At 45.2% G+C, this 24,830-nt stretch overlaps 1 protein-coding gene across 1 annotated transcript in view; it reads right to left on the bottom strand.

Annotated features, from left to right (window-relative positions):
* Positions 1-24,830, bottom strand: part of LOC124775227 (voltage-dependent T-type calcium channel subunit alpha-1G-like) — a 790,960-nt gene that overhangs the window by 172,686 nt on the left and 593,444 nt on the right. Inside the window, exons 19-22 of the mRNA XM_047250065.1 lie at positions 17,495-17,630; positions 15,055-15,218; positions 9,134-9,333; positions 1,736-1,906 (exon numbers count right to left, since the gene is read on the bottom strand). Coding sequence (XP_047106021.1) covers positions 1,736-1,906; positions 9,134-9,333; positions 15,055-15,218; positions 17,495-17,630 — 671 coding nt within the window. The remainder of the gene's footprint in view (positions 1-1,735; positions 1,907-9,133; positions 9,334-15,054; positions 15,219-17,494; positions 17,631-24,830) is intronic.

The raw sequence follows: 24,830 nt of genomic DNA, 5'->3' as shown, positions 1-24,830 counted from the left end.
TGAATTTACAGCCTCCAGATTTGTGTGACTTATCACGTAATCGAAATTTAGCTGATTTCTTTTAGTACTCATGTAATAACTTCACACTTTTCCTTATTCAGGGTCAATTGCCACTTTTCACTCCACACAGATATCTTATCTAAATCATTTTGCAAGTCGTTTTGATCATCTGATGACTTTACAAGACGGTAAATGACAGCATCATCTGCAAACAATCTAAGAGGGCTACTCAGATTGTCTCCTATATCGTTAATGTAGATCAGGGACAATAGGGAGCCTATAACACTTCCTTGGGGAACGCCGGATATTACTTCTGTTTTACTCGATGACTTTCCCTCTATTACTAGAACTGTGACTTTTCTGACAGGAAATCACGAATCCAGTCGCACAACTGAGGCGATACTCCGTAGGCAAGCAGTTTGGTTAGAAGACGCTTGTGAGGAACGGTGTCGAAAGTCTTCTGGAAATCTAAAAATATGGATCAATTTGACATCCCCTGTCGATAGCATTTATTACTTCATCAGTATAAAGAGCTAGTTGTGTTTCAAAAGAACGATATTTTCTGAATCCCTGCTGACTACGTGTCAGTAAATCGTTTTCTTCGAGGTACTTCATAATGTTCGAATACAGTATATGTTCCAAAACCCTACTGCAAATCGACGTTAGTGATATAGGCCTGTAATTCAGCGGATTACTCCTACTTCCCTTTTTGGGTATAGTTGTGCTTGTCCCTTTAGTTGTCTACAATGGGAATAGTTGCATCGCTCTGTATGATGTAAGTTTTAGCAATACACATTACTTTCGCTTTTGTGGACGTCTACATACGTCCTGCTCCATTGTTCCCCAGGTGCTGTGGACGGGTAAACGCGTGTTTTCCTACAGTGCTCTTGAAGCTGTATGCCCCCTGAGCCGCTATCTTTCAGTGCCGCGGACGAGTTACTTTGATATCTTGGTTAATAAAACAGTTTTGAGTATTTATCAAAAAACATATATGCCTCTTTAGGTGCTATCATTTGCTAAAAAACCTCGTTTCGAGATCTTGAACCGTTTATGAAATACGACGATTGTTGTGGGCACATGGTTCCCGATTTGCAGGGATGGAAGTGGGCGTGTCTCCTGCGGCCGTCTGTCTGATACAAAAATCAATACCTGGAGAATGAAATATCATTCTGCTCTCAATTTTGAATAAAATTAAGATATATTATCTATATTTTGTATACTCAAATGTATGGGCTGAAATCAACCCTAAGCAAAGATTAGACAATGCATTTTTTACCTCTGCAGACTGTAGTGTTTTAGTTCGTTTGATGTAGCGCAGTAACTGCTACGTGTAACGAATAAAAATTCAGCCCTATACCGAGCGAAGATCTTAGACTGTAAGGGGTGGAAAAGTCAATCTTTTTCGGTTATTAGTTTTCTTAAAATCGGATGATAAGTATTTCATAGCTGCCAGAATGCAGCACAGGTATTAGCATTTGGCGATCAGTACAGCCTAAACAAAACTGTGCTCAGCACGGAATGCAGAGGCCACGTCTGTAGCAGTGAGAGGGTTAAGCAACATATATTTTATTGGCCTCTAGCCCCTCAAAGAAACAAATTACGTAATGCTGAAACTGGCAGTGATGTATGAAAACCCCATACAGGACCACCGTTTAAAAAGCGTGTGCAGATGAGCATTGACGCGCGATGAGCAATGGATCAACTAGTAAGCAAGCAAGGTGAGTTGTGTACTCACGTGGGGCTGGCCAGGTGGTTGTGGTTGTTGAGGCCATTGTTCAGGACGGGCGGTGCGGCGTCGGCGTCTGCTTCGGCGGACGCGTCGTCGGCATCAGAGGAGCGTCGCGACGCCCTCCTCCGCAGCGACGGCCGGGACAGCTTCCAGGGGCAGCCGCGGCTCCCACTGGTGCTGCAGCACAAGCAGCAAACTGTTAGGTCAGGCTGGCGAGGCGACTGTTCGTGAGGGAGCTCGTCGTGGATTCGTTTCGGACTCCCAGGAACGAGCACTCTACACTGAAGTGACAAAAGTCTTGGGATAGCTATAAGCACATACACAACTGGCGGTAGTGTGGCGTACACAAGGTATAAAAGGGTAGTTCATTGGCGGAGCTGTCCCACATCCCACCCGCTCTCCATCTCTCCACACTCCATATCCTTGCCCAAGGTGAATTCCGCCAACTCCCCCTCCTTGATGATGCCTTCATCCCCTCCATCTACCCCTCCTACCAACTCTGATCCTCCCCTTCCTCCCCCTGTGTTTTTCCCCCAGGGCACCCTCTCTTCCTTCTCTCCCTCCTCTCTTCCTCCCTCCCTCCTTTCCCCCAGGCTTCCCCTACCCCCCCTACCTTCTTCCCTCCGCCTCCCTTCTCTTCTGGCACTGGCATCTACACCCTCTCTCTCTACCTCCTACCCACACCTTTTCCCTTTGGCAGGTCCCTGGCTTTGTGCGTGAACAGTGAATCTTCGTGCGCCGGAGATCGTCGCCAGTATAATATACAGGGTGATTCAAAAAGAATACCACAACTTTAGGAATTTAAGACTAAGCAACGACAAAAGGCAGAGCTAAGCCCTATCTGTCGGCGAATTAAGGGAGCTATAAAGTTTCATTTAGTTGTACATTTGTTCGCTTGAGGCGCTGTTGACTTGGCGAAACAGATGAATCTTTCGTTTCAAAGATTGTGTTTAGTGATGCAGCAATTTTCCACACTAAGGGGAAAGTCAACCGTCACAATGTCTGTATATGGGGCACTGAGAATCCGCGGGAAACAACTCAGTATGAACGTGACTCGCCTAAGGTGAACGTTTTCTGTGCCATTTCAGCCAATAAAGTTTTTGGTCCCTTTTTCTTCGAAGGTGCTACTGTAACTGGACTACAGTATCTGGAGATGTTAGAGAATTGGCTGTTTCCTCAGCTCGAACAAGAAGCACAACAATTCATATTTCAGCAGGATGGAGCGCCACCACATTGGTACTTATCTGTCCGTAACTACCTGAACGTCAACTACCCGAGGCGATGGATCGGCCTCCAGGCAGCCCGTGACAGAGCACTTCATCACTGGCCTCCAAGAAGCCCTGATCTTACCCCCTGCGATTTTTTCTTATGGGGGTATGTTAAGGATATGGTGTTTCGGCCACCTCTTCCAGCCACCATTGATGATTTGAAACGAGAAATAACAGCAGCTATCCAAACTGTTACGCCTGATATGCTACAGAGAGTGTGGAACGAGTTGGAGTATCGGGTTGATATTGCTCGAGTGTCTGGAGGGGGCCATATTGAACATCTCTGAACTTATTTTTGAGTGAAAAAAACCTTTTTAAATACTCTTTGTAATGATGTAGAACAGAAGGTTATATTATGTTTCTTTCATTAAATACACATTTTTAAAGTTGTGGTATTCTTTTTGAATCACCCTGTATAATGTCGTGTGACGAGGTTGTCCCGCCGGGTTGACCACTCGCCTGGTGCAAGTCTTTCGATTTGACGCCACTTCGGCGACTTGCGTGTCGATGGGGATGAAATGATGACGATTAGGACAACACAACACCCAGTCCCTGAGCGGAGAAAATCTCCGACCCAGCCGGGAATCGAACCTGGGCCCTTAGGATTGACAATCTATCGCGCTGACCACTCAGCTACCAGGGGCGGACATCGGTGCCAGTGCTTGTGTGTGTCTTCGTGTTAGTGCTTAAGTGTCTCTAGGTTTGTGCTCCACCGTTCACGTGTGTAATTTCTGTCTTCTCTGATGTGTACAAGTGCTGAACGTTTTTTATTCGGACAATGCCCCTGCGAACGGCTACATGTATTTTAATATATCTGACTACCGTTTTTTATCCACCATGCTTTTTTGTCTCTCATTATGCTGTATGCGTTATCTGTGATCGAAGAGCGGCATAGATAGACTGCTGACGACCTACCTTTCCTGTAAAGGTGTTAAAATAACATCAAAGAAAAAAAAAGCGGAGCTGTCATTTGTACTCAGATGACTCATGTGGAAAGGTTTTTACAGTGATTATGGCCGGACGACGGGAATTAATAGACTTTCAACGCGGAATGTTAGTTGCAGCTAGATGCATGGGACATTCCATTTCGGAAATCGTTAAGGTATTTAATATTCCGGGATCCACACTGTCAAGAGTGTGTCGAGAATACCAAGTTTCAGGCCTTACCTCTCACCACAGACAACACTGTGGCAGATGGCCTTCACTTAACGACTGCGAGCAGCATCGTTTGCGTAAAGTTGTCAGTGGTAACAGACACGCAACACTATGTAAAATAACCGCAGAAATCAATCTGCGAAATTTGAGGTTAATGTGTTATGGCAGCAGACGACAGACAAAAGTTCCTTTGTTAACACCACGACATCGCCTGCAGCACCTCTCCTGGGCTCGTGACCGTATCAGTTGGACCCTACACGACTGGAAAACCGTGGCCTGGTCAGTTGAGTCCCGATTTCAGTTAGTAAGGGCTGATTGTAGGATTCGAGTGTGGCGCATACCCGACGAAGGCATTGACCCAAGTTGTCAACAAGGCACTGCGCAAGCTGGTGATAGGTCCATAATGGTGTGGGCCGTGTTTTCATGGACTGGATTGAGTCATCTGGACAACTGAGGCAATCTTTGACTGTAAATGGTTATGTTCATCTACTTGGAGAATTTGCAGCCATTCATGGACTTCGTGTTCCCAAACAACGATGGAATTTTTGTGGCTAGCAATGCGTCGTGTCACTGTGCCACAATTGCCCGCGGTTGGTTTGAAGAACATTCTGGATAATTGGAGAAAATGATTTGGCCACCGAGATCGCCTGATTGAATCCCAACAAACATTTTGGGACATAATGGAGAGGTCAATTCGTGCAGAAAATCCTGCAGCAACACTTTCGCAGTTTTGGAAGGTTATAGAGGCAGCATGGCTCAATATACACTCCTGGAAATTGAAATAAGAACACCGTGAATTCATTGTCCCAGGAAGGGGAAACTTTATTGACACATTCCTGGGGTCAGATACATCACATGATCACACTGACAGAACCACAGGCACATAGACACAGGCAACAGAGCATGCACAATGTCGGCACTAGTACAGTGTATATCCACCTTTCGCAGCAATGCAGGCTGCTATTCTCCCATGGAGACGATCGTAGAGATGCTGGATGTAGTCCTGTGGAACGGCTTGCCATGCCATTTCCACCTGGCGCCTCAGTTGGACCAGCGTTCGTGCTGGACGTGCAGACCGCGTGAGACGACGCTTCATCCAGTCCCAAACATGCTCAATGGGGCACAGATCCGGAGATCTTGCTGGCCAGGGTAGTTGACTTACACCTTCTAGAGCACGTTGGGTGGCACGGGATACATGCGGACGTGCATTGTCCTGTTGGAACAGCAAGTTCCCTTGCCGGTCTAGGAATGGTAGAACGATGGTTTCGATGACGGTTTGGATGTACCGTGCACTATTCAGTGTCCCCTCGACGATCACCAGTGGTGTACGGCCAGTGTAGGAGATCGCTCCCCACACCATGATGCCGGGTGTTGGCCCTGTGTGCCTCGGTCGTATGCAGTCCTGATTGTGGCGCTCACCTGCACGGCGCCAAACACGCATACGACCATCATTGGCACCAAGGCAGAAGCGACTCTCATCGCTGAAGACGACACGTCTCCATTCGTCTCTCCATTCACGCCTGTCGCGACACCACTGGAGGCGGACTGCACGATGTTGGGGCGTGAGCGGAAGACGGCCTAACGGTGTGCGGGACCGTAGTCCAGCTTCATGGAGACGGTTGTGAATGGTCCTCGTCGATACCCCAGGAGCAACAGTGTCCCTAATTTGCTGGGAAGTGGCAGTGCAGTCCCCTACGGCACTGCGTAGGATCCTACGGTCTTGGCGTGCATCCGTGCGTCGCTGCGGTCCGGTCCCAGGTCGACGGGCACGTGCACCTTCCGCCGACCACTGGCGACAACATCGATGTACTGTGGAGACCTCACGCCCCACGTGTTGAGCAATTCGGCGGTACGTCCACCCGGCCTCCCGCATGCCCACTATACGCCCTCGCTCAAAGTCCGTCAACTGCACATACGGTTCACGTCCACGCTGTCGCGGCATGCTACCAGTGTTAAAGACTGCGATGGAGTTCCGTATGCCACGGCAAACTGGCTGACACTGACGGCGGCGGTGCACAAATGCTGCGCAGCTAGCGCCATTCGACGGCCAACACCGCGGTTCCTGGTGTGTCCGCTGTGCCGTGCGTGTAATCATTGCTTGTACAGCCCTCTCGCAGTGTCCGGAGCAAGTATGGTGGGTCTGACACACCGGTGTCAATGTGTTCTTTTTTCCATTTCCAGGAGTGTATCTGCAGGGGACTTGTTAACTCCATGCCACGTCGAGTTGCTGCACTAAGCCAGGCAAAAGGAGGTCCGTTATTACAAGGTATCTCGCGACTTCTGTCACCTCAGTGTATGAATTTCTTTTCAACAAAAATTAATCTACACTCATGCTCATAAATTAAGGATAATCCTGATACATGGTGAAACAACGCTCTGGTGGGGGCTTTGCTGGTTTAAATCACCTCGGGGTATGACCATGCGGTGCATTTGACCTGCTGTCGTCGCACGGTGGCGCTGGCAGCAGTCCACATACGCAGAGGTGTGTTGGTGCATGTCAGAGTACGGTGCAGCGAGTAAGTGTCCAGACGTTTTCAGATGTGTTAATTGTGTGTTGAAAAGAATTTTCTGTGAACACCTTTATTTTTAAAGTTACGAAAGTAAACGATATTTAGTTTTTGTAGGTGTTTTATAGAACCAGGAACCAATGCTTCAGAGAGACTAATGGTACTACTTATCACTAGCAAAATTTTTTTATAGAGTGATGAAGCAGCTCTCAATGCATCGCAAGTGCCACCTACAGCTTCTTCTCAGAAAAAGAAGCTAACATGTTTCATTTGCACCAATCCTATCCCTAGCGACACCTAATTCACCCACACACTGCTTCCTAATTTAAAATAAGTCAAACTAAAACTCTTACACTAGAATTACTGTTTGTAAATCACTTGGCTGCTGGACTCCTTACTTCTGAACTGACAGAAATGGGAAGACTTCCGGCTGCCAATGCTTTGTGTCTGACCACAGCCGCTAATGATAATAACAATAGTACTGTACAGGCCCTACTGCAATGTAATAACCATTACCTAGGTACTGTTGTGTTATGCTGCCAGTAAATTCGTTTATCTGTTGCGAAGTCAATAATGGCGCAAATTCCTTGTCCATTGTGAGAACTACCAACTTGGAAAAATGTGTTTTCATAAGACATTTTTATGTCTCAGTTTTACTATCTTGGAAGCATAGTACACAGTAGAAAGTATGTATGTAGCTTATACGATAAAGTAACATTTTATTCAGACATTCGTTTCTACCCTCCACCACATTGTGTTACGGGTAGAGTTGTAAAACTTACGTAGGCTACCGTAGACTATCATACCTACGGCGGTTTTCCTAGCAGCCCTGGTGACTTCAGATCGTAGCCGCGTTACATGTACACTAGGTGTGTTGCATACCGATCGGGCGTGGTCTCATTCCATCGCCTTGTCTGCGTATGTGATCCGTGTCTTACTAGATTCCCCCAGAAACCGGCAGCGGTGAACCGTCTAGAAACTGAGTGTGGGTATGTAAAGGGCCGCGTAACCTACAGAATACTTTTGTTCTACATACTTATCCTCCTGTCTGTTACTTCAAAATAAAGCGTCTTTATAGCAAAATTGAAACATTCAATGTTAAGTTCAGGTTTTATTTGAGAACAGAGGGATCTGTAGTATAAAATGAAATATAAAATATAGAGCAGGAGAATAAATAAAAAATACGTAAAACAGGGACATGTCAAACATCGCGTCAATAGCTCGTCGAGCTTATATGAAATACATTTCTGTTATTTATGAAATAGTTTCGCTCTTATCACTAATAACACGAAACAATTGCCTTTGGTCACGACGAAGAAAGTTCTATCGAGTATAAAATTACAAAAGTAATAATATACTTGCTTTTTTCATGTTTGCGCATGAAAACCAGACTTACAGCAAAAGTAGTTGCTTTGGTTACCTAAAAGCTCAGAAGTTACGCGACCGAGTAATTTTTATTGCTTAAAAATGCGATTTATATTTTGTAGGGACATAAAATACACAAATGAATAACACTGAACGAAGTGCGGTTCTAATTAAGTGTGAAACAAACATACAAAAACAACCAGAAGTCTTCAGCTCCCAGTCTCTTTCCGTACCAATGCTACCAGTATCACCGGTAACACTACAATTTACTGCGTCATGTAAGTACTCTAACAAAACTACCAAACCGTCGTTTTGGTAGAGCGCTCAAGTCACGCGTTATGCTACTATTTGAGAAAAATGTAATTATTGGCAACTTCTGCAATCAGTATTACACTCGTACGAGATAGTGATAATCTTTTGAAAATAATTTAGTTTCGTGTCAGAAGCACAATCGAGCCCTTTTGTTTTACCTTTGAGAACATTTCGTTTTACCCCTCAGGGGTAATTATCCCCAGGCTGGGAACGACTGATGTAGGCAGAATAGAAATTAAAGAAAAATATGAAGCTGATTTTAATCGAAGACTATCAAACTTGAGAAATTAACGGGAAGATATTGGTACCCGTGTTTCCAACTGTGATAGAAGCACTAGAGTGAAACGCATATACATTCGGAATGAATGGAAGTAATAGTTCACAGAGGATTAAGACGAGAAAGTATTACATAGGTGTTGCAACGCGTAATTTTTAGGAAGTAAAGTTGCCGAATGTGGAAACACAGAAGTATAAAAACGGTAACGAATAAGAAATGAAAGTGCGCAACGTGCAGAAATCAAAGGTGGAAAGAAACCGAGGAAAGATTTTCTTTTGATGGAATGTGGTGATATAGAATTCTTGAACTTCACATCATATCCAAACGCTGTTTGATATAGCTACAGCAATACGAAATTTGTATTCATGTTATTACGAATCCACCAAGCGAAGACGGTTAGCGTGCTAATCTCGACAGGCCACGAGAATAACAATAATGAGAGTGATTATTAATATGCAGTGTGGTGCTCTTAAGCAGAATTCTTAGCTTATCGCTGCCTGGAGTTTACTCTTCTGCTCACCTGGAAGCCGTTGACTCCCGCCGGGAGCTGACGATGGCCACCAAGCTGACGCGCCGGCCCTGATGCAGCTGGTGGCCGTTGTTGTTGTTGTGGTTGTTGCCGTGGTTGTTGTAGCTGCTGCCGCCGGGACCGCTGGCGCCGTTGCCGCTGAACTTGGTGTTGGGTGGCTTCAGCAGGCCAGGCACACTTTGCTCGGATGTCTGCCAACAAAGTAAACATGTCAGTGTTGAGTAGTGGTCACTCCAAGTTGGACCCAGCTTGCCCTGAGAGGAGAGAGAGAGAGAGAGAGAGAGAAGAGTGTGCGTGAGAAAGAAGGAGATAACGATAGACAGATGAGAGGGAGGGTAACTATCTGAGTCTATCTCGAGTTGAGTAAATTACAGAAGTGGCAAATTTTTTAAGAAATCGAAAGATACCTGCAATAATTGCTTATCAGAGTAAATTTGGCGCTGACAGGAATGCTAAGCTACAGTAAGATTTTCAGTTACTACGGTTCTCAAAACTGTCCAATAATTCGTTCTTGGATGGCTGAGTTCTTTCGCTTTGGAAAAGCCAAAGATACGACTTCGAGTATTGATCCCGCACACGATTTTATTCTGTCATATAAGTCAACATCAGCAAACGTTATTTTATTTTGTGAGAGCTTTAAATATGAAATAAAGAGGGATGAATAGAACTTCGGTAACGGGAGCACCTGCACATATCTGTGTCACAACTAAAACATCAATCAATTGATCTAAAACTGTTTGTAGTGAGATTAAACAGTGGCTTCGTTCTTGGTTTTCTTAAGTGCATAACTTGTTGTACAAGCATAAAACGACCCACAATTCAATCAATCAAAAAACACAACGTGACATTATAAATTAATTTAAATCTAATTCTCTCATATATTTTCCCAAAATGGAATTATGCACCTTCTATTTTCCATCTCTCTTTTGTGTGTTGCTAATATCTCTTTGTTTCTATCTTATTTTATACGTTACGTCTCTCGCTTTATTTTTCCTCAATAGTATTGCAGTCGATTTGTCTAAAAAAGCGTTAAACAAATATTTGAAACGTGCGTTCCGTATTTGAGGAGGGTTCCACAACTATACATGATTAGTAGTAGGTAAAGCTGGTATAAACATGTGATCAACTTTAAGCTAATGTAGGGTTTCAGCTGTGTGAATGTTGCACATAAATCGAAAATGAACGTCAGAAACTGATTAAGAGTATGTAGTGTTTATTAAAGGGAGAAAGACGAACGAATTGAGTTTTGGTCCACTATTTATTTCTTACAACCGATTTTCAAGTCATTGCACCTTTACCAGGTAGCTACTGACTAACATTCACCGAAGACACTAGTGTGCAAGGTACAAAACCCTGGAAACGAAAGTTTTTGCTAACATACAGACTCACTGGTCATGACATTAGTCAGAATATGTCAAATCGAGTAATCATCACTCGTCTTATCTATGAAATATATTACGATAATTAGAGCATTTTCTAATAATAGTGGATGAATTACAATTTAAATTATACCAACGTAATGGAGACTAATTTAAATACAAACATTGGCTTTGGTTTCTTGCACACTAGTGTTTTTTGGGACACTAGTCTGTTATGACCTGATGATGATCTAATAAGCTGAAAACTGGTCTGCAATAAATTTCTCTTCACCTTTAAATATGAAGTAGTTCTACCACGAACTGGAAACAGAATTCATTAAAACGTTTACTATTAAATTATTTGAGTAAAATGCAATTAAATAACTCCCAGTACTCACTTTTCATAGAAAACATTCATGGGTGTAATGCAGATTTCAATTCTCGTTGGAGTATCATGCTTAATTTTTTTCGATTTTTCTATTATGGTAGCAATATCTATAATGGGACTGTTGGATTGAGTGGGTGTGTCATCTCACTGCTAGAATGCGGACGAGCTCCTCAAAGAAGTTGCCTAGTCGCTTAATAATAAAGACAACTCATTTTACTAAGAGGCTTGTCCACTTAAGCCTGTGGAATAAATAAGAGGTAATTAGTTGTTATCTAACACAACATACTACTCATTTTCAGAGAAGAGGCATCAATGGAATCCAAACTAGCTTTGGGTTTGCCATGTAGAGTCGGTGAAAACGCTGACGACGAGAAGGATACAGGATATTCTGACGTGTTCATCCAAAAGGCTCACGGAAAGTCGTCGAAAAGGGGAGAAAATTGGCGTTCAACGGATGGCTGTGGAATTATGAAATATACAGAAATTCTTGATGCGGTGGTTGAAGACTGACTTCTGTTTCATCGCCATCACGTTAGTTTTGCATGCATCACAAAAACATTCGTACACATCTGTTGTTCATCCCAGAAGAAACCAAAATTTAGGTATGTCGACTAACTACGGTAATTGACTTTGTATAAAGAAGCGAAGCGTGTGATCACATGCATAATTGACTGGCAATGAAAACAATAGACATTTTGGGTTAAAACGACGAATTACAGTGTAGATTTTGTAAGAATTTGCTTAATAAACTTCAAGAAACGTCTTTTAGGACAAGAACTGTTCTTGAGCTCCTTACGTAATTGCCTGAAAGAGGCTGTGCAGATGGAATTAAGCAAATAATAATTCGTACGAAGGCGTACAAGCAGTGGCTTCCCGTGCTGCAGCGAACGACCGTCGCAGGTAGCAACAGAAAGCCGCACCGGAAATGACCGCGGAGAATCCCTCGGACGTTGGCGTGCCAGATACATTCAGTATAGTCTGCGGTCGCGAGCTCGGCTCCAGTTCACCACCGGCAATGGAGGGTGAAGCTTTGACAATGCCAGCCACTCGTGCTGGCGGAACGTCAGTAAAATCATCAGACGAACGTCGCTCGAAGAACCCGAGATGGAAGCATATAGGCAGTTTGTCATGAAAATTACACAAAAAGAAAATAATCTAGAAAAATAATGCCCTTTTTCAGCATACTGCTCTCCCTGCTCTATGAAGCATTTGAAGCATCGTTTCACAAATGTGTGGAAGTAGTAGCCAACAATTCTTTTGGAGGCCGTCGAGTTTGGCTAAAGTCTCTTCTTTCTTTATCTTAATCTTCAAGAAAACGTTTGCACGTACAATTATGTTAAAGAACAAAAAGCAAATAAAGCTTGCGTTAAACAAAGCGTATTGTACGTAGAGGATGTTTGAGGATATTCCACTGGAAATTTCACGTGGTCTCATTTTTTTTGTTGGCACGGTAAATTTGGATCACACGGAGCATTTTCAGTTCGTCCTTCATGATTGTATATGCGTTAGTATTTTCTGACGGAAACTACAGAAGAGCCAGTGCATACTGTCATTTTTTTTCATTCTGTACCCGAGATGGTATAGTGAATTGTTTAAGAACCTGCCAGTTCAATTGTTGAGCCTTAGCACTATTCAGCCAAATACCAGGACGTCTGGTAGTGTTGTAAAGTGTTCGCCAACTGGAAATAAATGGGAGGGGATTACCAGTTTTGGTATTTGCCACCCAATCGAGAGAAATCTTTTGAAATTAGGGATTGGAACCATGGTGAGTAAAACTGTATATCGCCCCAAACGAACATCAGAAGTAGGTGTATGTGTTCGCAATTGGGAATAAATCTGGAGCGGATTACAAATTGCTGCACTTGTCTTACATCTATGAGAAACCTCAAAAACCTTGGTCGGGTCGGGGATCATCAGATAGTAAAGGCAATGTATTGTTCATTTAGCGATCCTTTTCTGTCTCTCGCCATCTGTACGAGTTGGTTGTAGTTGCTGCAGTTCATTCCGTTGATAACACTTTGTAATATGCACGTGCAGAACCTGCCCCTTGATTTTTTTGGTAATTTCTTTGCAAGAAATCTGTTATGTCTAATTAATTCGCCATAGGTGGCGAACGTACGCGAGGATCGAATGGCTGCCGATAAAAGCCGTCTCCTTCCTTATGACCATCATGAGGTACTCAGTGCAATCTCTTGTCTTAGGTTAGGGAAACTGAACCAGAAGGCGGACGAATCTCACTGAGGATCAATGGAAATGGACTGGGGAAGGCAAGGAGGAACCAGCGCAAAGTCCTTAAGGATATCTCAAGCTCTGTAGCCAAAATGAACAGAAGGGTGGCCCAGGGGATTGAAATTATGATTTGTTTCGGATAGAGTTAAAAGCAGGAAATTTGAATCAATGAGTGAGAATTGGCATTCAGAATAATACTGCCTGGTTTCTCACGAATAGACAGGTATGAAATGAGTATGTATTTGTGTAGAGTGATACATAAAGCACTAGTGCGAAAATTGGATAGTTTCAGATACAGGTTGATTGAACATCTGATCTGCTAAAAGCTCTGCATCCCCACCAGCCTGGCTCTGTATATGACAGTTAAAGTTTTCTGATCGAGTGGAAGGTGTTTCAAGAAAAGCTGTTAAGCGTGAACTCGACAAGAACAAATGCACAGAAGCCGTTCGTCCAACACGTCGGTTGAACATTTTACACTACTGGCCATTAAAATTGCTACACTAAGAAGAAATACAGATGATAAACGGGTATTCATTGGAAAAATATATTATACTAGAACTGACATGTGATTACATTTTCACGCAATTTGGATGCATAGATCCTGAGAAATCACTACCCAGAAGAACCACCTCTGGCCGTAATAACGGCCTTGATACGCCTGGGCATTGGGTCAAACAGAGCTTGGATGGCGTGTACAGGTACAGCTGCCTATGCAGCTTCAACACGATACCACAGTTCATCAAGAGTAGTGACTGGCGTATTGTGACGAGCCAGTTGCTCGGCCACCATTGACCAGACGTTTCCAGTTCGTGAGAGATCTGGAGAATGTGCTGCCCAGGGCAGCAGTCGAACATTTTCTGTATCCAGAAAGGCCCATACAGGACCTGCAACATGCGGTCGTATATTATCCTGCTGAAATGTAGGGTTTCGCAGAGATCGAATGAAGGGTAGAGCCACGGGTCGTAACACATCGGAAATGTAACGTCCACTGTTCAAAGTGCCGTCAATGCGAACAAGAGGTGACCGAGACGTGTAACCAATGGCATCCCATACCATAACGCCGGGTGATACGCCAGTATGGCGATGACGAATACACGCTTCCAATGTGCGTTCATCGCGATGTCGCCAATCACGGATGCGACCATCATGATGCTGTAAACAGAACCTGGATTCATCCGAAAAAATGACGTTTTGCCATTCGTGCACCCAGGGTCGTCGTCGAGTACACCATCGCAGGCGCTCCTGTCTGTGATGCAGCGTTAAGAATAACCGCAGCCATGGTCTCCGAGCTGATAGTCCATGCTGCTGCAAACGTCGTCGAACTGTTCGTGGAGATGGTTGTCGTCCTGCAAACGTCCCCATCTGTTGACTCAGGGATCGAGACGTGGCTGCACTATCCGTTACAGTCATGCGGATAAGATGCCTGTCATCTCGACTGCTAGTGATACGAGGCTGCTGGGATCCATCACGGCGTTCCGTATTACCCTCCTGAACCCACCGATTCCATATTCTTCTAACAGTCATTGGATCTCGACCAACGCGAACAGCAATGTCGCGATACGATAAACTTCAATCGCGATAGGCTACAATTCGACCTTTATCGAAGTCTGAAACCTGATGGTACGCATTTCTCCTCTTTACACGAGGAGCATCACAACAACGTTTCACCAGGCAACGCCGGTCAACTGCTGTTTGTGTATGAGAAATCGGTTGGAAACTTTCATGTCAGCACGTTGTAGGTGTCGCCACCGGCGCCAACCTTGTGTGAATGCTCTGAAAAGCTAGTCATTTGCACATCACAGCATCTTTTTCCTGTCGGTTAAATTTCGCGACTGTAGCCCGTCATCTTCGTGGTGTAGCAATTTTAAAGGCCAGTAGTGTATTACCTGCTGCATAGTTAAATCTGCTGCTTCAGAGAGGGAAGAAGTCGTACTCACCAGAGAGCGATCGATGGACTCGAGCGACATGGAAGAGCCGTGCAGGGCGAGCACCGGCGCCAGACGGCAGTCGCGCATGCCCGGGTCCATCGTCGTGTTGGGCGAGTCCTGGGGCGTCGCCGCCGTGTGCGTGATGATGGGCGGCTGCGACAGCATCTTGCTCTCTGCAACAGGCCGCGGTCGACGGTGCTCTGGAACATCTCTAGGATACATCAGCTGGACGCTCCCTTTCTCGTATTACTAATGTAATTCTTTACTTCCTTTGAGCCCAATTTTGCTTCGTCACTTGAGTCCCGTGTCACGTGTTGCGTTGGATAAACGTAACCTAATGCTCGTTAAAACTGCAGCTCAGTTGATGGAAAGAATAAGATTTTAGTGTGAGACCAATGCAGCCACATTAGCCTAGGTCCGCCAGCATTTCTGGTTCTAGGAGCCTTAATATTTACAGGTATTACGACGTTGCAGTACCTGTTTGTAAATAAGGAAGATGCAGGGAACAGACACTACCGCTATTACTCCCGCTATAAAATACGTGAAATGTACTCTCAGTTGCAAAATGCAGAACTATTACACTCGTGCACAGAAATTAACGATAATACTGATACATGGTGAAACAACGCTCTGGTGGGCCGTTTGCTGTTTTAAATCACCTCTGGGTATGACCATGCGGTGCATTTGACCTGCGGTTGTCGCACGGTGGTGCTGGCAGCAGTCCACATACGCAGAGGTATGTTGGTACATGTCGGAGAACGGTGCAACCAGTAAGTATGCAGACGCTTTCAGACGTGCTAATGGTGACTGTGTGTTGAAAATGGCTCAAAGAACACATATTGATGACGTTATGAGGGGTAGAATACTAGAGCGACCGGAGGCTGGTCAAACACAGCAGGTCTTAGCACGGGCCTTTCGTGTACCACAAAGTGTGACCTCAAGATTATTGCAACGATTCCAGCAGACAGGAAACGTGTCCAGGCGCCACAGTACGGGACGTCAAAAGTATACAACACGACAAGAAGACCGATTTGTCACCGTCAGTGCCCACAGACGGCTACGGAGTACTGCAGGTAGCCTTGCTCGGGACCTTACCGCAGCCACTGGAAGAGCTGTCTCCAGACACACAGTCTACAGACGACTGACTAGACATGGTTTATTCGCCTGGAGACCTGCAAGGTGCATTCCACTGACCCCTGGTCACAGGAGAGCCCGTAAAGCCTGGTGTCAAGAACACAGTACATGGTCATTGGAACAGTGGCCCCAGGTTATGTTCACGGATGAGTCCAGGTATAATCTGAACAGTGATTCTCGCCGGGTTTTCATCTGGTGTGAACCCGGAACCAGATACCAACCTCTTAATGTCTTTGAAAGGGACCTGTATGGAGGTCGTGGTTTGATGGTGTGGGGTTGGATAATGATTGGTGCACGTACTCCCCTGCATGCCTGGCAGAGGAACTGTAACATGTCAGGTGCATCGGGACGTCATTTTGCACCAGTATGTCCACATTTTCAGGGGTGCAGTGGGTACCCCCTTCCTCCTGATGGATGATAACGTACGGCCCCACCGAGCTGCCATCGTGGAGTAGTACCTTGAAACAGAAGATATCAGGCGAATGGAGTGGCCTGCCTGTTCTGCAGACCTAAGCCCCATCAGGCACGTCTAGGATGATCTCGGTCGACGTATCGCTGCTAACCCCTATGGCACTTCAGGCACTGGTGCAAGAATGGGAGGCTATACCCCAGCAGCTGCTCGACCATGCGATCCAGAGTATGCCAACTCGTTGTGCGGATTGTGTACGTGTGCATGGTGATCATATCCCTTGCTGACGTCGGGGAACATGCGCAGGAAACAGTGGCGTTTTGTAGCACATGTGTTTCGGGACGGTTTTCTCAACTTATCACCAATACCGGTGGACTTACATATCTATGCTCTTAGCGCAAGTTTTGTGCAGTGCCACGTTGTGTGGCACCACATTCTGCAATTATCCTTAATTTATGAGCATGAGTGTAGTTGTATAAAGGAATGAAGACAATGAAAATTTATGCCAGACCAGGTCTCGAACCTGGATTTTCCGCTTTAAGCGAACCGTCGCCTTTATCGCTCGTCACAACCTGTACTCGTACTTACACGATGTAGCTCCTGTACAGGGGAGCACGTTTTGTAGGGCAATCAGATAATGTGTGTACGAGTACAGGTTGCGACGCAGGAACGATGACATATGAAGTTTGGGTGAAGCCGTGGGTCGGGCACGGATAGACAAAACAGTTAAGGCGACAGCTCGCGTAAAGAGGGAAACTCGGGCCTGAGACCTGGTATGGCAGAAAATTTTCATTGTTGCCATTCTCTTTTACAGCTACTTGTTGTTAGTATTCGCAACTACGAATACATTTCGTGTATAAGATTTGTTCGCAGTTGCTCACTTATCTGCGTGCCGCACTTGCTCACCTTTCTGGATGTTGCACTTGGGCTCGCAGTCATGCAGCAGGTGTCGGCGCCGGTGGCAGCTGTTCTCCTTCTCGCGGTGGCCGTTGTGCTTCGACTTCCTCAGCTCCTCCGCGCTGCGCCACTCGTTCGTCATGCCCTGCCGACACAAACGCCGCTTCTGGTAAAGCTTCATTAGTGCAAGACAGTTGTCTGTTAGTTGACACAAAATACACAAGGAGATATTGTGGAACAGTGTGAATAACCAACAATTATAACCATCTGTATGTCATCCATAATAACCACTGTTAAGCATAAAGGCGTTAAAACACTACTGGCCATTAAAATTGCTACACCACGAGGATGACGTGCTACAGACGCGACATTTAACCGACAGGAAGAAGATGCTGTGAGATGCAAATGATTAGCTTTTCAGAGCATTCACACAAGGTTGGCGCCGGTGGTGACACCTACAACGTGCTGACAAGAGGAAAGTTTTCAACCGATTTCTCATACACGAACAGCAGTTGACTGGCCTTGCCTGGTGAAACGTTGTCGTGATGCCTCGTGTACCATCACGTTTCCGACTTTGATAAAAGTTGGATTGTAGCCTATCGCCATTGCGGTTTATCGTATCGCGACATTGTTGCTCGCGTTGGTCGAGATCTAATGACTGTTAGCAGAATATGGAATCGGTGGGTTCAGGAGGGTAATACGGAACGCCGGGCTGGATCCCAACGGCCTCGTATCACTGGCGGTTGAGATGACGGGCATCTTATCCGCATGGCTGTAACGGATCGTGCAGCCACGTCTCGATCCCTGAGTCAACAGATGGGGACGTTTGCAAGACAACAACCATCTCCACGAACAGTTCGACGACGTTTGCAGCAGCATGGACTATCAGCTCGGAGACCGTGGCTCCGGTTACCCTTGACGCTGCATCACAGACAGGAGCGTCTGCGATGGTGTACTCAACGACGAACCTGGCTTCTCGAATGGCAAAACGTCATTTTTTGGGATGAATCCAGGTTCTGTTTACAGCATCATGATGGTCACATCCGTGTTTGGCGACATCGCGGTGAACGCACATTGGAAGTGTGTATTCGTAATCGCCATACTGGCGTATCACCAGGCGTGATGGTATGGTGTGCCATTGGTTACACGTCTCGGTTGCCTCTTGTTCGCATTGACGGCACTTTGAACAGTGGCCGTTACATTTCAGATGCATTCCGAAAAAAATTCATAGTAAATTTTTCTTTTTCCTCAAGACTGTAGCAGTATTAAACGCTTTCAGCCTGTATGATAGTGACTGGGTGACTTTCAATGACCCATCTCTTAACTGTCTGAGAGTCACTGCTCAGGTAATCTGCTTTGTTGCCAAACTTGATTTGAACATACACTACTGGCTATTGAAATTGCTACACCAAGAAGAAATGCAGATGATGAACGGGTATTAATTGGACAAATATATTATACTAGAACTGACATTTGATTACATTTTCACGCAATTTGGAGGCATAGTTCCTGAGAGTTCATGATGGATAGTCGACGCCAGTTAAATACCTACAAGTTGCTACGACTTCTTCTGCCTGTGCCTCCAAAAACTAGTTGCCAGGGTCTTACTTAATTTTATCTTTGAAATTCTACAACAATCTAAAATGATTTATAATGATTTTTATTTGTTTCATCCCAGAGAGTTTTATGTGGGACTTAGTTTGAGGTAATCGAGTCATTTAATATAGAGGAAGCTGGCAACAAAGTGGCGGGGCTATTTCCAAACATTACTTTATTGCTCGTGTACTGCAGAGGAAGTTTCCAATAGAGCGACGGAGTTATTCTCCAACTCTAATTTGCTATGATAAATGACATATTGCTTATGACGAGGTGTCAGCGGGATAAAGTCATCGAGATTTTTGAAATGGACTCCTTCAACATGAAGCATGTGAGGAGTGGTGGCTAGAGAAACTGCCATTTACAAATCATGTTTCAAAGAGAACGTCCACATTTTGTGTTCGCCGTCGAGAGGATGGTGTGACCTGATACCTGACACTAGGCGCTTTACCAAGCATTTACCTGTTCCAGTACGAGTGGCCTGCACGACGTGCTTCTTGTATATGTGAGTGATCGGCTTTGTTACACTGAGTAGTCTCTCCAGTTCCTGGCTCTTTGCGTGTGCGATTTTGTTAGGGGCATCTGTCAAACCATATCCTCCATGGGTTCAGACCACATATGTTACAGGATATTTAAGACTGCCAGACGATAGGAAAATCACGGTCATTTGCCATAACAAGACAGGATGCGCAGCTAGTAGTTTCCGGGAAAATATTGAGTTCTGCGCTAAAAAATGATGGTCGCCATAAGACAAATATTATTTAAAAAACGAAACTAGTACAGTTTTATGATAATGTCAATAATGTGATATCATGAGGTGCCTCGTACTCTGCCAGTCGCCAGCGCCGTTTATGAACCATTTTCGACAACGTGACTCGTTATTTTCACCAGGTGCTACATGAGAGTGCTCATTGGCATCCTTTTAATACTTTTTATTTCCAACTGCTAATGGGTTTGAGTGGGCCACTCGAAAGCGTTTCGCTTTCTTGTTTTGAAATGATACTATAACATAATGGAGTAAATTAGGATTTCCCAATGCAGTGCACGGAGGAGTTCCAGTTACCCTTGGGGTTAGCGAATTATTATAAACAGTTTGTCCCAAAATTCGGAAAAATAGTATGGATTCTCATTCAATTCCAGTGGACATCAGAATGTGAAGATGCGTTTTGGAAATTAAAAGAATTGTTGACCACTAGTCCAGCGTTAATTTTTCTGTGTTATGAGAGGGAATTTGTATGTGACACAAGTAATAATGAGCTTCACTGTACATTAAATCAATAAGTAAATGGAGTGGAGTGGCGTAACGTACTTCCGATGTTATCTATATGGTAGAAAATTTAAGGTAATAACATATCATGCAGCATTGAAGTGCCTACTGGGGTTGAAAGACCAATCAAGTAGATTGACGCATTGGGCACTGTAGTTTAGTGAAGTCGATTTTGAGGTCACACATCTGTCTTGCGATAATTGCAGGAGTGCAGTCCGTCTGCTTAGCTGGATGGTAACGTACTCGTCTCCCATGCAAGCGGGCCCGGGTTCGATTCCCGGCCGGGTTGGAGATTTTCTGCGCTCGGGGACTGGGTATTATGTTGTCCTCATCATCATTTCATTCTCATCAACGATGTGCAAGTCGCCCAATGTGGCGTCGAATGAAATAAGACTTGCACTTGGCAGCCGAACTTCCCCAAATAAGGGCCTCCCGGCCAACGATGCCATACTCTCATTTCCATTCTTTTTTTGCAGGAGTATAGATGACCTCAGTAGCAAGGTCTGTATGTTGCGAAGAGTGATTCACATCACTACAGAGTGGAAAGGCAAGCAGATGACGAGGACTATAAACTATCTGCAACGCAACCACAGTTCAGTGCGCATGACAGTGTGTTACGAAACAAAACGGAACTCAGATCTCGTGTTGTAGTTCCAGACACAATGCATGATGAAGTATTGAGACAGGCACATGATCATGTGTTATCAAACCATGGGGATTGGAGAACCATGGAATGGCATGTGGAGTAGACGAAAGCAGGATGTGGAACAATATGTGAAGAACTGCAACTGGTTGCACAGCAGGTTGAATTGGGCCATCAGGGTATTCCATGTATTTCGCAAACACCAGCACGGTATCGCTATGAGCTGACAATAATATACCATTTTTCGTGGTAAATGAGAATGGTAATTATCCCAAATCAGCAAGCTGTCACAGTGGCTCAGGCAGTGTTGAACGACTGGTCATTGAAATTCAGTGTTGCAGAGACGTTAATTACGGATCAGAGGACCAAATTTATATCGGAATTGAAGAAAATGCCTTGTCACTATTGCTTTTTCTTTAGTTAAGGACGACTGCATTGCATCTATAGGCGAATGAGAATTCAAATGGTTCAAATGGCTCTGATCTCTATGGGACTTAACATCTGAGGTCATCAGTCCCCTAGACTTAGAACCACTTAAACCTAACTAACCTAAGGACATCACACACATCCATGCCCGAGGCAGGATTCGAACCTGCGACCGTAACAGCAGTGCGGTTTCGGACTGAAGCTCCTGGAATCTCTCGGCCACAGCGGCCGGCTGAATGAGAATTGAACGAGTACATCAGAGAATAGGGAAAATGTTAAGCCATTGTGTGAAGTGCCATCACAATGACTGGGATACCCTTTCGCCATACAAAATCGCTGCATGTATTTCTAAGGTTCACAAGAGTATGTATCTATAACCGTATGAGACAGCAGATGGACGGAAAATGTCATCATCATTAGAGATAGTCATGCCTAAAGTAGGGAAAAGTGAGGAGTCGGTAAGAAATTTCGCAAGAACTTTACGGGAAGCAAGTACAAAAAGCCAGTACGAAGGCCCTTGAACGTCAGGAATGTGTGAGACAACGGAGTGTGGAGTTAACTGAATGCTATATAAGACATTATGTGATGTTAGCGAACCCGTACACCCCATAGGGTAAGAAAAAGGAACTCCTCACACATTATCAGAGTCAATACCAAAAGGGTGAAATGACTTCACCAGTGAATGTAAACCTACAACTTCCTGCCCGGACTATGGCCACTCACACTTGGCACATCCATCCCTTTCAAGGCGCACCAGACTCTTTATCAGCATTGCTGGCACCAGTCCCAAAAAGGGAGCAGGATGTAGAAAAGGGAAGAGAATGCAGAACATCGAGCAGACAGTCCCTGCCCCATCTTTCCATACATTTCCTTTTGGTTGAGATCTTGCACTGGACGTTAAAAGTGTCATAGAATCGCCTGGCCATTGAGAAATGAGATTTGGAGGGTGGAAGAACAGAGGGAATATCTATTAATCAGTGTCGCCTATGATCATTTTCGGGAATGCCTAGAGCAAGCCATGGATTTGATTCCCCACACTCAGAGGAGATGGAATCAGCGATAGATAGATGCGGGGGTTCGATTGTTGAAAACTGTGGGAGGAACAAACGACAGCGACGATGTAAGACAGGTAAACGATACACTGATTCCCGTACTGGGGGAAACGGAAAATATCAGAGTCCTGGCAGACTGGCATAACCCAGCTGGCAAACTTGGAACAGGAGTGCTGAATAACACTAGGCTGCCATGGGGGTTAACAGCAGAGGGCTGATTGTGTATGGATGACAACCTTCCACGGCAAGGTTGTACTGTTCAGTTATAGAAATCAGCACCTGATCCAAGGAGGGACAGGCAAAGAGTACAAACGCTTGGGATTAGGGGGCAGCGAGATGTGCTAAATGGCATGAAGTACAACATCTCAGGATTGACTTCCTGACTTACTGCAACAATAACGGAGGTTACGGCTCTACACAAAACATATCCACCACTAGATGTGTCTGACAATCTTTTGAGAATACTACCCGGTAAGAACTTGACTTTCTTGAATAATCGCTTGGATCCTACATTACTCAGTTCTCTGGACGAGCTTACAGCGTCCCAGAAGAAGCGGGTTAGTGTAGAACATATTTCAATATATCCAACAGTATCGCAGCAGATACCAGTACACGATCACATTGATCGGGAACCAGCTTACTCCTGGCTACAACGGAGAATCATCCACCTTTCTGAACTCTCACTCCATCACTTACCGACCGAGAGGGGCATCCCTAAGATATAAATAGTTAAGAATGTACCATTATCAGTACACCATGTGGCAGAGTCTACAAGGGACAGTCATTGCAAGAATTATAAATAAGAGTGTAAGAGAATGTAAATAGTACTCTGTAAATGTGTTTCACAGACGTAGCTACAGTCTTGGATTCAATGGACAAATCTCTAAAGGGGGCGAGTGTTGAGGCTACATAACGCGTGGTCGAGGCGAGCAAGCTAGCTATCTGTGAAAACCTGATGCCAGCCCTGAAATATTGGTGAGGCGGAATGGCGCAAGACTCGAGTCTGTCACAGTGGCGAGCTGAATTACCTCTTGCCATGGCATAATGCTACGCCGCTTCGGTCCCCAACATGGGCAAAGGTGGGGTCCGGTCTCAGCAGAGCTGGGCAAATCCACTGTAAACACTTCCCACTCAGACCTCACAGTATCTTGTCTTCGACTACTACCGACGCCGAGACATACACCGTGGTAGCTAATGGCCCCGTAGGGGCCAACCAGCTTCATCTACATCTAGTCACTTCACCTGCTAGCTGCTGCTCTACATATCATTGCAGTACTAAATGATTTCAAGATTCGAGCCGGAGACACCGACAGTAAGCCCCATTTAGGGTGACTTCATCCAGTCTCTGGGCATCTCCAAGGGGTCTTGGATTCGGAGCCTGCACCCAGTGTTTGCGAGTACGACGCAGACTTGGTGAGTGCTGTCTCGTTCATTCGTCCAAGATACAGTGGCCCCACCCCAGGCCTCATGGTCTGGGATGGACAAGCTACAACTCTCGTTCACCTTTGGCGTTTCTGGAGGGGATACTAACCAGGGCTCGGTACTTGAAGAATGTTGTTAGACACGTTCTTTTATCGTTCTTGCAAAAAGAAGGTGATGTGTTGCACCAACAGGATAATGTTCGCCCACACACTGCCCGTGAAAATCAACGTGCTCTGCAAGATTTGCAGCAACTTTCCTGGGCAGCACGATCTCCGGACTTGTCTCCAGTCGAGCACGTGTGGGATATGATTGGACGAGAAGTGACTCGTGCCACTCATCAACCAACAACTCTCACAGAACTACGTGACAGGTTGAGCAGGCGTGGTATAATGTATCCCAGAACAGTATTCGACATCTGTATGAATAACTCGATGCAAGAGTCAGTACCTACGCTGCAGCCAGTGGGGGCTGTACCACGTACTAATATAGGTTACCAGCATGGATCGACACTTGGTACTTCAATACCGCTCGCGCTATTGATCTGTAAATGTAATCATTTCACGGACACCACATGCACTGTTGCAACGATAAGTCTTGAGTCAATTGGAAACCTCTTAAAGGGTGTACAAATTTTTTCGGGCAGTGTATAAACAGCTGTAGTCTACGTTCAAGTTACTTACGGGAATGGTCGGCTGCATTCCTTTAAAGTATCTGCACGTTGTATACGCCGGGAGAAACTTACGCCTCACAAATGTAGTCTATACGATACTGCAGTGCCTGTATTATTTCGAATTACGATGCAAAGTTCCTTCAGACACGCATATGTGGTTGCAAGTGCGAGTACGGTTTTCAGACACATAGTTGACGACATATGGGAGTTTGTATCTGGCAGTCAGTCTTGCTCGGATAGCCTGATGGCAAGGCGACCGTTCGCGATAA

This window comes from Schistocerca piceifrons, chromosome 2 (genome assembly GCF_021461385.2).
Source record: "Schistocerca piceifrons isolate TAMUIC-IGC-003096 chromosome 2, iqSchPice1.1, whole genome shotgun sequence".
Taxonomy (NCBI): domain Eukaryota; kingdom Metazoa; phylum Arthropoda; class Insecta; order Orthoptera; family Acrididae; genus Schistocerca; species Schistocerca piceifrons.
This window is presented reverse-complemented; position numbering and strand designations above follow the sequence as displayed.